A 16,098-nucleotide genomic window follows, 5' to 3' on the forward strand; every position below is an offset into this window, starting at 1 on the left:
TATTAACAACTAGTTTTTTAACAAATTCCATGTCTTTATTTTGTTAAATCAACACATCATTTCAATGTCTTAAAATGTGTAGTAATATTATATTTCTTCCAGCCATTCAAACAATAAAATTTATGTACTAATGTCCTTCCAGGCGTTCAACCAAAGCAATGATGCAGATGGTATACTGATCAGGAATGAGGAGTACTTCCGAAACCAGGGCAAGGTGATGCAGGTGGAACACTGTCTGCAGAACTTGAACAAGATATCCACCAGTTATACACAGCAGACTGGTGATACTAGCTTGGAAGAGGAATTGAGAAGGTGAATATTTGTCTTTACTACATATTTATTTTTTTGTGCTTATGAGAATGTGAAATCTTTGTATACTGTTAGTATGTTATCTGTCATAGAGCGTATTCAGAAAAAAAGCTTGAAACTTATAAGCGCCTACCGGCGCTTGTCAGCGCTGGTAACCCGAAAATATATGAACACGCGTCGATAAGCGCTGATCGGCGCCGACAAGTTCCGACTAACTTCAACAAGCGCTGGTCAGCGCTGGGCGCTGCCATATAAAATTTATTTTGGCCTGCTTCAACCTGCTTCCTTTGTGTAGAACGAACCAGCGTTGACAAGATAAGTGCTTATAAGTTTCAAGCGTTCTTTCTGAATACGCCCTTACTTATCATTATTTATTTTGTTTGTATTTGATAAGGATTTTACTTACTAACATATTTAAAACTTTGAGTACCTAAGAAGTAAGCTAATGAGTATTTTCTTTCTTTCTTTCTAAAGGGCTAAATTTTAAACGCAAATAAATTCAAAACAATAACAAATTGTAACCTTAATAAATTATAAGCTTTAATGTATATTGTACATACTATGTTGCATGTTGCTGTAATCAGAATACTCTTAAATGGGAAGAACAAATGACTAACTTTTTTTAATTATTTAAATTAATTAAAAATCTTGAAAGTATTTGCTCTAGTAAAGTAGAACTTTGAACTTTGAAAACCACAATAACTTCAGTGAAGCGGAATAGGGTAAATTACAGTACACTGTAATAATTTACCCAGGTTAAGCAGGTTAAGTTTATAGGGTAAATTACAGTACATTGTAATTTACCCTATAAACTTAACCTGCCATTACAATATCAATATCTATCACCCAGGTGCGAACAACAATGGGAATCAACAGTGCACCGTGTAGAGAACTTCAGGCAACAGTTACAACAGATCCCCGCAAAATGGGACGCCTATAGAGAGAAGTTCCGTGAAATGGAACGATGGATGGATCATGTGGATAAGACCATGGACAGTATCGTCAGGGAAGTGGACTCGGCTGAGGCGTTTGAGAGAGAAAAAACTATTTTCCAGGTATGTTTAGAATGTTTAGGGGGTAATATAGAAGTTTGTATTGTAATTTTATTGGTAATTGTTAAACGCAATGTGATTATCAGTTGTTTCAATTTTCTAGTTAGAGTGTAATAAATAAATATTTTAATTAATTGCAAGGTTAATTTTAAAATTTGAAGCACTGTGTCTTTATTTATTTAATAGTATACACAAAGAAAAACTATGAATTATTTTGAGAATTGTTTCACACATAACTATTATTGTTGTGTTTTGCTATAATTAGTAATCACAACATAAATTTCATCAAAATAAATATATGGTACTAGTGGTTTTAGAAATTCCAAAACATACAAGTGAAATCATATAAATTTAATTAAGACAAATATTTTATTTTGTTATTGTTATGTCATTGCTTCCTTTGGATAATAGCTACGGGAATTAATGGTAAATATGAATAGTTAATCACTTGCTAAATTTTTCACAACATATTTTCTTTCATACTATATTAAAATGTTAAACTATTTTACCCCCACTATTATAGAACATCTGTCGTGAAGCCGATCGCAAGCGAGAAGACATGAAGTGGCTTGTGCAAACTCTGGACATGCTCTCCAACCACTGCTCGGACACAGAAGCCCAAGAAGAACAAGTTAAACTAGAAAATCTCATTTCTAGATATAAAAACCTTATACCAACCATTGAAATCACCATGATTAAGACTGAAACTTATACCAGATGTTATACCTACCGTAGAGAAGTCCATGAAGTTATTTGTATATTAGAACATGCTAAGAAACAAGCTATGGTAGAACCTGAACCACAATCATTGCAACAAGTTGAGCAATTGGTGCTTGAACAACAGGCAGCTGTGCAAAAACTGGATAGACAGCGACCGTCGGTAATGTCTATGTTGCAACGCGGCAAGGAACTCATTAAGGACGCGAATGCACCAGCATTTGTAAGAGAAGATGTGAGAAACCTTGAATCTGGCTGGAATGTAGCATACGAATCGAATACCGATCTCCTTCACAGACTTCGTGATACACAAAAAGTGTGGTCTAATTACGAATATCAAAAGGAAGAATTGTTATCAGATATTGACAAGATTGAAAACTATGTTGCTCACCCTGGCTTGGAATTGGGGGTTACTAGCATTGGTCGTGAACTTCAAGAGACCCAAGCTATTCATGCAGATATAGATAAGGCTAAGACAGAAAGATTACCACAATTGCAACAGGCTTATGCTGAATTGCAAACTCTCACATCTCACAAACCAAAACCTGTCATTGAAAAAGACTTGGAAACAATTGAACGCAAATTAGATCACGTGCAGGATGAAGTACAAAATAAAGTTGTACATCTGGAGAAGTTTAATGAGGAATGGACAAAGATTGAACGAAAATTGGAAGGTGTCCGTGAATGGATTAAAAAGGAGAGTCCTGCGCTAGTATCGCAGATCCAGTCAGAAAATATAACACCTGAAGAACGAGTCGTTAAGTCACAATCCCTGCAAAAAGTTATCGCAGAAAAAATGGACATTATTAAGAATGTCGCGGAACAAGGAACCAAATTGGCTGTTGAACACCGCGTCCAAGATTCAAATAGGCTTAAAGGAGAAATTGCCTTGTTAGAAAAGATGATGGCTGATTTACAGCGATCAACAGAACAACAGACAAAGGTTGTCGAGCATGACCTTGCTAGTTGGCAGAAATATCAAAAGGGAGTTGCAGAAATAAAACCGTGGATTGAAGAGGCAGAAGTAAAGTTGGGTAGTTTCCCTAAGCCTACAACACTGCCTGAAGCTCAACAATTGCAACAGCAATCGAGAGCTCTGCTTACCGATTGCGATAAACAGTTAATGAATTTACAAATTTTGTCGAGTGTGAGTCACCAGTTGTCCGGAAAAACAAGTGCCCCTGATGAAGTAGATGCTATTCACTCTCGATGGGCCATTGTCCACGATATGGCTGACCAATGGAATAGCAAACTGGACAAATTAGTTTCAAACTGGGAGAACTTTGAAAGAGAATCTGAAAAACTCGAATCATGGATAGAGAACGGCGAAAAACTTTTAAGCAGCCGTAACATCAATATTGAAACACCCCAAGTTGAAAAACTTGATCGTGAACTAAATAAATTGAAATCGTTTGGAAATGAAATTTCGCAGCAACAAGCAAAAATCATTACGCTTTCACAGACTTGCGATAACATTTGTCACAGCATCCAACCAGAAGGTGCTAATTTATTAAAGAACAAAGTATCTGACATCAAAGAAAGAACAAATAACCTTGCTGAAACAGTAAGGGCACGAATTAATGAGTTATCTGATAAAATCATTGTTAAACAAGAGTTCTTGACCAAATTACATAACTTTGATAACTGGATAACTGACTTTAGAAGGAAAACCGAGAGCTATGATCAAATAGGTTCTGATAAAGTTGAGCCAACTTTGCAATCAATGCATGTATTGCTCCAGGAACATGCTGCTAAAGCACCTGAATTTACTGAGATTTACAATGAAGTTAAAAACATGACTTTGGCATCTCATCCTGAGGAAACTCGTAACTTGAGTGACACCTATTCAAATATCGCAGATCACTACCAAATGATTGAAAGCAACATTCAACAAAACAAGAGTATATTACACAAATGGTCAGATTTATTAAATTGGTATGAAGACAATAAACAACAATTAAACCATATTCAGTATCAAATTGAAGGTCCAAAACTGACACCTGAAAGCTATGAAATTTTACGTCAAGAACTTGTAAATATCGTAACCAAAATACCAGAATGGAAGAGTAATGTAGCTCTTTTAGATGGTCCTTCAAGAATCAAAGTTACTGATCAAAATACCGGAAGACTAATTTCACCTACAAGTCTAGTTAAAGAAATTGAAACTAAAGCAGATGCCTTATTGAATCAAGTTATTTCTAAGAGAGATTTAGTACAAAAAGTAGGTGCCAGATGGGATAAATTCAATGTGCAGCACAAAGCATTGTCCGAAGTTTTGCATGGTATTCAATCGTCATTGAATGAGATGGCTCAAAAACCTGTACCTTTAACTGACGATACTATACAGGCCATGACTGAACAATTAGATCGTTTAGATGCAGAATTAAAAGAAAAACAAAGTGTAAGGAAAGAGCTACGAGAAGAAGGATTGCACCTAATGCGAGAGGATCAACCAAATATGGGTACGATCCAAAATGCTTTATCGGCTGCTGATAATAGTTGGGACCAAATAGTGAACTCCGTCCGTGATACTAAAAATAAGTATATCTTACTTTCGTCTACATTACAAGAACTGAAAAACTTTACTGTTGCCTTTGATAGGGAGATTAACAGAGCAGAACAACTTTACAACGAGTGTAAAGAAGCACCAAATGATTATGTGCAAACTGCGCAATCTTTAGAAAAAGCCAAAAAATCATACGAGGTGCTGAAACGATCTAAAGGACTATTAGATCAAATGGACGTTATTAAACAGTCAGTACTTAAACAAGCCTCAACTTTGGGAGGATTTGATACAACACCACTAGAAGACGCCTTCCTAAATTCACAAACACACTGGGAAAAAGTGAATGATGCTGTAATTAAGAGAATACAAGATTTGGAATCACAACTTCTGGTTTGGCGACAAATTGATGATGTTAAAAACCAAGTAATTCAATGGCTTAGTGAAACTGGCCAAAATCTTGCAAATGCTTGTGATAATTTAGAAATTAGATTTGGCCAGAATCATTTAATGAAATATAAAGAAGAATTGCCTATTTATTTAGGTTTAAAAAATAGTATTATGGCCAAATGTGAACAGATAACTAACTTAAATAAGAGCATACCAGTTACACAGGTATCTTCCATTGTTGAGTACTTAGATAACGAATTCGAAGCACTCAAATCCTTAGCTGAAAACTTGGAAAGTGCGGTTTCCTCTCTTGAAACAAAAGAGAACAAATTTAAAGAAAGCATTAAACGCTTGTCTGACAAAGTAAGTAAAGTTCGTGATGACATAATCAAATGCGACGATATGTCTGGTGATAATAATAAAATCTTAGATCGCTTGAAAAAGTGTCAGCTATGCAAGGCGGAACTTCAAAATTTAAGCGAAGAGATTGATAATCTATCACAAAATGTTTCGGAGATGAATGCAAACTATCCAGGATTTTATGAATCGCTTGTACCTAAAGAGCTCAGCAACCTCCAGAAAAGATTCGAAAGCGTTTTGACACACGCAAACAAAACAGAAACGACTTTACTTACCTTCTTACAAAAATCGTTTACTGACAAGCTTAGTATGTTCAACAGAAACTTGAAAATATTAGATGATAAGACCAGGTGGTGTATGCCTGATGTTACAAGTGACAAATATAATCTGGAAGTCAAATGTGCTGCACTTGCAGATGTGGGTGTAGGTATTGAAGAATGTAATAAAAAAATGGTGGAATTGAAAGAAGCTTGCGATACTTTACGTGTTGTCGCTGAACCAGCTAGTGCTCAAGAAGCTGCTGTACAGACAGAAAAAGCTCAGAAAAACTTGGATGTATTACATTCAAACTATGAGGAAATAAACAAAAGATTAAAGGAAAATATTGAAGCTTGGCAAGAGTATGAAACATTATTAGAGAGTGTTTCAGAATGGCTTAAAGATAAAGAAAATCAAGTTCGATTAGAAGCGGCTAATCTCAGTGATTTGGGTGACATTGATAATAAAATAACCCAGATAGAATCACTGAATAATGAGGTAAGAAACTATGAAAGTGAAATCAACAGACTGACTCAAATTGGTGACAATGTTTTATCTCAAAATCCTGATTCCCGTGTTTCGCAGTACATAAACCATCTAGTAAATAGATATCAAGCCGTAGAGAAGTTTATAGATAACCATCTTAAGAGATTAAATGATCTAAAGAAAAATAAAGAGAAGTATGATAAATCCACCGCTGAATTTAAAAATTGGTTACAAGATGCCAATGCCAAAATAGCAGACTTAGCAGTTATGAGCAAGCATTCCAAACCGTCAGTAGCGGACTTAGAGCAAATTAAGAAACTGAATGAAAACAAGGACGTGGGACAAAGGTTGCTTAACAGTGCCATTGAATCTGGAGAGTCTTTGTTCAGTGGTATAACACCAGAAGGTCGTGAAAAAATTAGAAATGATTTAAGAGCATTGCGAGACTTCTTCGAAGATTCAGTTGATTCACTGAACAATGTTATTAAAGATATTGAAACTACTCTCAATAAACGATCATCCTTCGATGATACGTTTAATCAAGTTCAGAAATGGATAGTTGATAAGGAGAGTGAATTGGGAGAGTTCAAATTATCACCAACTTTACCCGATAAGAAAGCACAGCTACATGGTTATAAGATATTACACCAAGAGGTGGACCTTCATCAATCAATGCTTTCCCAACTTACTGAAAAAATAAAGTTAATGCCAGACGAAGAAGCTGAAAAGAGTTTAGGAAAAATTATTGAAAGGTATACAAATATGTCTAAAGAAATACAAAAAAGAATTGCCTCATACGAAAATTACGTGGCCGATCATGAAAAATACGTGCAAATGTTCGAGGAAACACGAGACTCTATCAACCATATTGTTGCTGAAAATAGCATGATACATTATGGTGTTGTATCGCAAAAAGATGACATTGATGGTAAGATCGCTGTTATTGAAAAGGTGACATCAAAGGCACAAGAATTAGATAAGGCTTTAGAAAATCTAAAAGGACAATTACACAAAGTATTAGAAACTACTAGTGCAAATGGTCATCCTGTCTTAATTAGCGAGTTCGAGCAATTAAAGACAGTGTGGGATCAATTTGCAAAGCAATGCAAAGATCAAGATAAAAAACTTAAAGATATCTTGCAACAATGGAATGAAAGCCAGAAAACACTTGATGAACTGGAGGAGTGGCTTAAAGTTAAAGAAAATCAAGTCCGAGACCAAAGTTTGAAGAGTACGCTAGAAGCTAAAATTGCTCACTTGCAAAGACTTAAGGAAATACAAGATGAATTAAAATCCAAGCAACCAGTTTTCGCAGCGTTATCAGACTCACAAAATGTGACTAGTGAATCAGAATTAACTAACAAAACATCTAAGTTAGCTACCAGGTTCCACTCATTAAATAATTTGGTAAATGAATTAATTTCCAAGTACGAAGTATTTGTATCAGAACATCGAACATTTGAATCTGAATATAGTGACATGGAAAATTGGCTAGTAGGCATGCTCGGTGAATTACAAGACTTAAATGAAATTGTAGGAGATTACACAGTGCTACAAGAAAAACAAAATAAAGCTAAAGAACTATATGAAACAAGAAATAAGAAAACACCAGTCTTTGAAGAGTTTCTTAGTCTTGGTGAAAAGCTATATGCACACACAAGCCCCGATGGCAGAGAAGTTATTCGCCAAAAAATACGAAAAATTAGATCTCTATGGGACAGTTTCGGGGATAGCTTCCAAGAAACGGTTAACAAGTTGGATCAATGCCTGCTCCAATTTTCCGATTTTTCACTAGCACAGGAACAATTAACAAAGTGGTTGAAGGATGTTGAGCGAGCTATGCAAAAACATACTGAACTGAAGGCATCTCTTGAAGAAAAGAAAGCACAATTACAAAATCACAAGATAATGCATCAAGAAATTATGACACATCAACAATTGGTCGAATCTGTTTGTGATAAAGCACAACAGTTAGTTGACCAGACACATGACGCTTCCCTAAATGTTTATTTGCAATCTATCAAACAATTATTCCAAAATATTGTTACGAAATCGCAAAACCTTCAAGAAAATTTGGAGGAATGCGTTAAAAGACATGAAGATCTATCTCGTCTTATTCAACAATATAAAGAATGGATTAATGCTCAGTCAGAAAAGTTATTAGACATCGAAAATGCGACAGGGGAAAAGCCTGAAATCGTAAGGAAGCTACAATCTGCATTATCTCTAAAAGAAATAGAGAAAGTTGGCTCGAGTAAGCTTGATGAAATTCGTTCCGTTTTTTCTGTCGTAAGTAAGAGTACATCTGAAGCCGGAAATGTTGCGATCAAGGCAGAAATTGATAACTTACAAGAACAATTACGCAGTGCAGTTGAAGGTATTGATGCCTCGGAACAGAAATTAAAACAAACATTGAAAGTATGGAACAACTTTGAAACTTCAATTGAATCTATATCAGAATGGCTGAAGGATATGGAATCAAAATGCAGGGATCAAGCGCTTTGCTCTACGTTACAAGAAAAAGAAGCTCAATTACAAAGATACGTTGATCTTCGCAATGCTATTTATGCAAAGGAAAAGGAAATAGATAATTTCGTCGATGAATCTCATAGCCTCATACAACTGAGCGGAGTTGAAAGACTAAAGCCACTTGTGACACAAGTAAATAGTCGCTATCAGCAACTACATTTAATCTCAAAGGAAATCGTGACGCATTGGTCTGAACTAGTTGGAGACCACAAAAAATTCCTGCAATTGCAAAATGAGTTCGATGCGTGGCTTAAACCTCTTGAGGAACAATTATCTCAAATGGTAGCTAAGGAAGATAAACTCAGCATAGAAAGTAAAGGAAATAAATTGCAAGTGTTCTTATTAGAAAAAGATAACGGTGAACATAAAATAACTATACTTACTACAGCGGGAGATAAAGTTCTTCCAGAAACAGCAGCCACTGGAAGGGAAACCATACGAGCAGATATACGAGCTCTTAGAGAACGATGGGATAAGTTTAATGACAGCATTCTACAACAGCAGAGAGAATATGAATCTCAAACATTACAGTGGTCTAGTTATCAAGATGTTCTTCAACAGACTTTGTCCTGGTTAGACGAAAAAGAAAAAATAATTGATAACGAAGAGAAGGCTACCCTTAATTCCGCACAGGAAATTAAGAGTAAAATATTGAAAAACAAAACATTACTTCAAGAAATATATTCTCACAAAAGAGTTATTGAGACAGTAACTGACAAAGCTAAGACTGTAGCTGCAAGTATTCAATCAGCACAAGGAGAAAGTGATCAAACTACATCTATCATTCAATCAATATGGGATAGATACAACACTCTCACTACTAGACTTGCTGCTATTATAGACAAACATGAAAGCTCGTATGAAATCTATCAGCAATGTACTGATCAACAAAAATCATTGCAAGATTATCAGAAGAACTTGTGGGATAGACTTCATCTTCTGTCAGATTTCACTGGCAATAAAGCTGCGCTACAAAGCAAATTAGGTAAAATACAAGAACTTCTTGATGCTATACCTTCTGGAAATAATAAAATAAAGATCTTGTCAGATCTAATTGAAAGCAATAGCGCTAAGTTGTCACCGCGTGGTAAGGAAGGTATGTTGCGAGAACTGGGACTAATTAAGGCTGATCTAGAAAAGTTTACGACCACTGTTCATGATGTAAAACGTGGTATCGAAGATAAAATTCAACAATGGATTGAGTTTGACAGCGCTAACGACCGCCTTCAGCACTGGTTAAGCGACACTGAAATGAGTCTTAAAACTTATACACCAAAGGCTACTCTGGAAGAAAAAATTGACCAGCTCAACAAATACCAGGTATGTTTTTTATTCTTATAATTTTTTTTATTACCCATTATTACAAATAGCGTAAAACGTATTTAATGTTTCAATGATTTTAAACAGGATTTGAGTAAAGCGATTGATAATCGTGAATCTGATTTGAGTGCAGTCATTAGTTTGGGAGAAGCACTGGATCAAGTAAGGGCAAAGCGAAAAAAAGAAATGTTATAAATGCACTGTAGGATCTAAACCTAATTTTCAGTAGAATATTATCTAATATCACAAAATATAACTAAATTATATGTATATTGTATTTGGTAGTCTAACAGTAAACTAATTAATCTTACTATCCAATACTGGTGTTGTCGAATAAAAACAAAAATAAAACGTAGGAGGGTTAAAAACTAATAATTATTGTGTAATCCGCGGTATGGGATTCAATTAATTTACTTTATATTATCCTAACTGATTTATCTTATAGGTGTACTAATTGTATTGGTTGTAGGCAACGCATTTATATCTTTCTTGTATTCATTTTCATATTTCTTTTTACAGGCAATTTCAGCCAATTTGAAAAAGGCAGAAAATGATGTAGATAAATTAACAGATGAGTTTAGCGATCTAATTGAAAATTGCCATGATACTCGCATTACAATGAATCTGCAGCAAATGACGTCTCGATTCCAATCCGTTCATTCTACAGCGAAGGAACTCGTTAAGAAATGTCAGCAAGCAGTCAACGATCATAATGCTTATCAAGAGAAATACAAACAATGCACCGATTGGATACTGGCAGCACAACATAAGTTTGATGAATGCCAGAAAGGTTTATCTAATACCCCTGAAGGTATTAGTGCAAAACGTGAAGGTCTTAATGACCTATTAAGTCAGCGACGTAACGCTACTCTACTGGTAAACAACACATTTGAATTAGGGGAAAAATTGTACCCTTCAACCTCACCAGATGGCAAAGAAATAATTGAACAGCAACTTCACGATGTTCAGCAAGCGGTAGATAATCTTTATGAAAATATCACGAAAGCTGAACGAGATTTGGATTCCGAACTGAATAAGTGGTCTTCATTTGAAGATAACCTAAAAACGGTACAAGATTGGCTTGCTTTAGCCGAGAAAAATCTTCCAAAAGAAATCGAATTAAAAGCTACGTTAGATGAAAAGAGAAACCAGTTGAACGTCTACAGGGATTATTTACAAGATGCATTGTCACATCAACAAGATATATCTGAACTTGAAATGCGAGCCCAAAATCTACCCGATGTTACAGAAGATATAAAGAAAAACATCAATCAATTAAAACAAAGACAAGAATCTGTTTTAACAAGAGCTAAATCATTCGTTGAACAGTATGAGGCTATTGTAAATAATCACCAACAATACACCAAAGCTGTAATGGACTTACAAGAATGGATCGAAGCTACTCATAATACAGCTCAACTTTGGGGAGATGTTAATTTAGAACGAGTTGCTTTAAGCAGTAACTGTGAAAAGTTAAAATCACTACAAATGACTCTTCCTGAAGAGAAAAACCGCATTGATAAAATTCGCACGATTGGAGAAAAGGTTCTTCCTGGTACAATTAGCAGTGGACAAACTAACATTAGAAATCAAATTGATGCATCACATCAAGAATGGGAAGGATTAGTTTCGTTTATTAATAAGACAATAGAATCCTTAGAAAATAAGATACAACAATGGAATGAATATGAAAACATGAAAGATCAGTGCTTAGCGTGGATAAGAAACACTGATAACCAAATTCATGGTGTAGATCTTAAGGCAACTTTACCTGAAAAACAAGAACAGTATAACAAATTCCAAGAGTTGCAAGGAGAGGTGCGTGCTAAAGAACTTGAAATTGATAATATCACTGAGAGAGCGCAACACTTGTACACAGGCATGTTAGGTCCACGTGGTTCTCAAATATCCGATATAACAGTTAAATACCAAACACTGTGTCAGAAAGTCAAAGACTTAACAAATAGGTGGCAACAATACGTTAAGACGCACCAAGAATTCTCCAGCAACGTTACTGAATGTTCTCAATGGATAGAAGAATTAAGAGATAAGTTAGACTTTTGCGCTGATCTTAGCTCATGTTCGCAAGACGATCTGGAAACAAAACTAGTATTGATACAAAACTTATTGCTCACTAAAGATGAGGGCTTTACGAAGGTTCAATCTTTAGTTGAGTTAGCTCAAAACGTCATGGCCAATACCGCACCGGCTGGACACGAAGCTATCAATAATGCATTAGTAGCATTACAAGAGCAATGGTCTGCATTATTGTCACGAATGATTGAAACGAAGAATTTATTAGACGATTCTGTTACAAAATGGGCTGGATTTTTGGAACAAATTCAACTCGTCGAAAAGAGTAACACTTGGTTAGAAAATATGTTGGCAGAACTAACACCATTTGAAGGTTCCATGTCTGATAAGAGAGCCCAACTGGAAAAACTTAAAGAAGTTGAAGAAAAAGCACGTTGTGATCGTTTAGATGTTGACAGCCTCAAAGCTAAAGCCTCTGAAATGTTAGCCAGTGGTCAACAAAATCAAGTAGCGTCTAAAGCGCAAGAAACATTAAATAAGTTTGATTCATTGTACGATAAAATTAAGAAGTTATTAGCTGATCGCGAAGAGCAGTATAAAGACCATAGACTTTACAAAGAAGCTCACGATGAACTTATTCAGTGGCTCGGTAGAGCAAGAGAGAAGGTACCGTCGTTAAAATCTAAACCTCTGAGTGACAAACTTGCTATTGAAAATTCAGTAGCACCTCTTGACGCATTAATAAATAAACAAGCTCAAGGAGAGCTTCTCCTAGAGCATTTACAACATACTGGTGAAGTTGTTCTTGCGAGCACATCGCCAGATGGCCAAGTCGTTATTAAGAATGAAATGAAAGCCTTGAAAGAAAGTTTCGACCATCTATTCAATGAGATTAAACAACAAAAGAGTCAATTAGAAGACATTGTAAATCAATGGAGAGAGTACAAAGATGAATATGAGAGACTTTCGGACTGGTTGCAACAAAAAGAAATCCACATCAAGAATCACAAAGTTGCATTACTGGGAACTGCAAAAGAAAAGGGTGGCCAAGTTAATGAAGTTAAGGAAATAGTAGATCAATTAAATAAGGGTAAAGCAGATATTGATAATTTCAATGCATCTGCTGCTGGTCTACTTTCATCGCATTTGGACACATACGTCAATAATCAGCTCAGACATTTGAATTCAAGATACCAAGTTTTAGTCAATATGGCCAATGATGTATTGAAGAAAGTTGAAAACAACTATGAACAACATCAAGCATATGATGATAATTACGCCAAAACAAAGAAATGGATTGATGACGCTTGGGAAATTACGCGTAGTGGCAGTGAAGCCGGAAGTAATAGCAGTAAAGATGCATTGCAGAAACGGTTGGAACAAATTGAAGACTTATTGAAACGCCGTGAAGAAGGACAGAACTTGGTACATGCTACAATCAACAGCGGTGAAAAAGTATTGAGAAATACCAGATCAGACGGTAAAGATAAAATCAACACAGAAATCAAAGAATTACAAAACGAATGGGACCGTCTTGTAAAGAAAATGACAACCGCAAAAGTTCATCTTGAAACGGCACTCTTACAATGGGCTGATTACAGTTCTAGCTATTCCCAGTTACAGCAATGGATATCCGATAGAGAAGCAAAATTGCAAGAGGTTTGTGAACAAAAAGTTGCCAAATCAAAGAAGGGTCAAGATCGCCTTGCGGGTCTCACGGCAGGCCTCAGCCTCGGCGAACGCAAAGCCACCCTACGTCAAACAAACAATATTGTTCAGGATATCGTTTCGTTTGAGCCCATGATTCAGTCTGTTACATCTAAGGCTTCAGAATTAATGCAACAAGCTCCCGCATCCGAAATAACCAGCAAATACGAGAGCTTATCGAAACAAGCTAAAGATTTGTACGAAAAACAGAAAGAAACTGTGGAACAACATCAAGCGTTCATTGATGCTGGTTCGGACTTTGTCCAGTGGATAAGAGCTGCTAAAGAAAGATTAGGAAAGTGTTCAGACGCGACTGGCGACAAGGAGTCGTTGAGTAGTAAGATATCGCAACTGAAAGTTCTAGAAAGTGAACTACCGGAGGGACAAGCTAAGTTACAAAAGGCATTAGAGCAAGGTGAAATATCTTGTGGGCTTGCTGATGATGAGGATAGAGAAGACATCGAAGAAGAAGTGGCTCTGATGCAGGAGGAATACGATACTTATGTGTGAGTATTTAAAATATTATTAAATTTAATTTCCCTTTTTCTCATAATCTTTATATAAAAAAATCCTACAATTTATATCTTGCTAAAAATCTAAAATTTCATAAACTAACGATATTTATCGCAATGTTATAGTGAGCAGCTCAACAACACAAAGGCCTTGATCGAAGGCGGTATCGTTAAATGGACAGAATATGAAGAGCATTACAAGGAAGCCCTGGAATGGTTGTCGAAGACTGAGAAACTAGTACAATCCTTCAATAAACTGCAAAACAACCTTGAGCAAAAGAAAATCGTTCTTGAGGAATTCCAAGTAAGTTCAGATCTATAAGATATCATAATTAAAACTATAATATATTATTTTTATGCATTTTTTCTTAAATACAAATAACACAACAATTAGTATTATCATATTATTTTAATATTGATAAAATCGACTGATTGTCAGTGTTGGTAGGTAGTTTAAAAAAATGACAATGTAAAAGCTCAAATTCAAACCTAAACATTTATTTATTCAAATAGACTTTATTATAAACACTTAATCGTCAAAAATATTTATTGAAACACTCGTAAAATTGATGATGAGTATGATTTAAACTAAAATGTATTTTCAGGGTCATTTACAAACACTATTCGACTGGCAAGCCGAGTTGGATAAACTGAACATGCGCGCACAGACGCTGCTAGAAACGTGCGCAGACACAAGGATCTCTAACGGCATTACGCAGCTTACGACGAAGTATAACGCTCTGCTGTCGCTTGCCAAGGAAGTTATGAAACGCCTGGAATTGCACTACCAAGTAAGTTTTATTTAAAATGTGACCCGTAAAAATAAATGTCCGTCCTGTCGAGTATAATTTTTATGCTTAGTCCTAAAAGCGGTTTTGAGTGAAGACCTACCGGTTTCTAGAATACGCTTTATATTGACTTGATTAGTATAAATGTATTTATTTACCTTTTATAATAAAATCTATTAAACCAGGAACACCAACAACACAACGCTCTCTATAGTGAATGTCAAGACTGGCTCGACAGAACTCGCGAGAAGCTGAACCAATGTGCCCAAATACCAAATACATTACAAGAGGTCAACAACAAACTCAATACTGTTAAACTCTTGCGACAATCCCTCGAACAGGGACAGAATAAACTGAGATATTTACTCGAATTAAAAGAAAAGGTCATAATGAATACAGAACAGACGGGCGCTGCCAAGATTCAAGAGGATACGGATAATTTGAAACAAGAGTTCGATAAACTCATCGCTGATTTGCAAGATGTTCGTAACAAGCTGACCAACAGAGCAGCTCAGTTTGATGATATTACAAAGGTAAGTGTTTATTATACAATTGATTAATGCTCTGTTCCTATTGGTAGTTGCAGCTGTGGCCTATATTAAAAAAATCGAATCAGTATTTCCGAGATAGATTGTTCCAGCATTTTAATTATTTTTCTATAGATTCTAAACTCACTTATTTATTTATTTATTTATCTAATAGGTTGGATTTACCGCTTTAAAGTATTAGACAACTAAGATCCTCATCTGTTGACCGGATAGTAAAAATTCAACTTCAGTATGATAAGCACCGCAAACAATATTTTTTTAACATTTTTATTTTAGGTGCACAAAGTTCTAGTAGAATGGTTGGACGATATCGATCAGAAAATCCAATCGGACGATTCGCTTCTCAATGACCTGTCCGAGAAGAAAGCTAAATTGGAAAAATTCAAGACTTTCAACAGGGACATTGATTCCCACAAGGACTTGGTGAATAAACTCAATGAGAAACTGCAAGAGGATGCGTCATTGAAGACTAAAGATTTCGAAGACACTCTTAAACGTTATGATGATATTAAGAAGACTGTCAACGATATGATTGGTGTAAGTATCTTTTCATTTTTGGGCATGTTGTTCTTTATTGTTAATTAT

The 16,098-nt window shown here is 35.6% G+C and overlaps 1 protein-coding gene across 1 annotated transcript in view; it reads left to right on the forward strand.

Annotated features, from left to right (window-relative positions):
- Positions 1–16,098, forward strand: part of LOC149909200 (muscle-specific protein 300 kDa-like) — a 137,845-nt gene that overhangs the window by 40,830 nt on the left and 80,917 nt on the right. The window contains exons 13-21 of the mRNA XM_090101431.1: positions 143–312; positions 1,160–1,364; positions 1,885–9,924; positions 10,012–10,086; positions 10,444–14,171; positions 14,304–14,481; positions 14,783–14,968; positions 15,151–15,498; positions 15,790–16,050. Of these exons, the coding sequence (XP_089957557.1) occupies positions 143–312; positions 1,160–1,364; positions 1,885–9,924; positions 10,012–10,086; positions 10,444–14,171; positions 14,304–14,481; positions 14,783–14,968; positions 15,151–15,498; positions 15,790–16,050 (13,191 nt within the window). The remainder of the gene's footprint in view (positions 1–142; positions 313–1,159; positions 1,365–1,884; positions 9,925–10,011; positions 10,087–10,443; positions 14,172–14,303; positions 14,482–14,782; positions 14,969–15,150; positions 15,499–15,789; positions 16,051–16,098) is intronic.

The sequence above is a fragment of the Colias eurytheme genome, chromosome 4 (assembly GCF_061535395.1).
Source record: "Colias eurytheme isolate Ceu_HAF_F1 chromosome 4, ilColEury1 Martin Lab GWU primary, whole genome shotgun sequence".
NCBI lineage: Eukaryota > Metazoa > Arthropoda > Insecta > Lepidoptera > Pieridae > Colias > Colias eurytheme.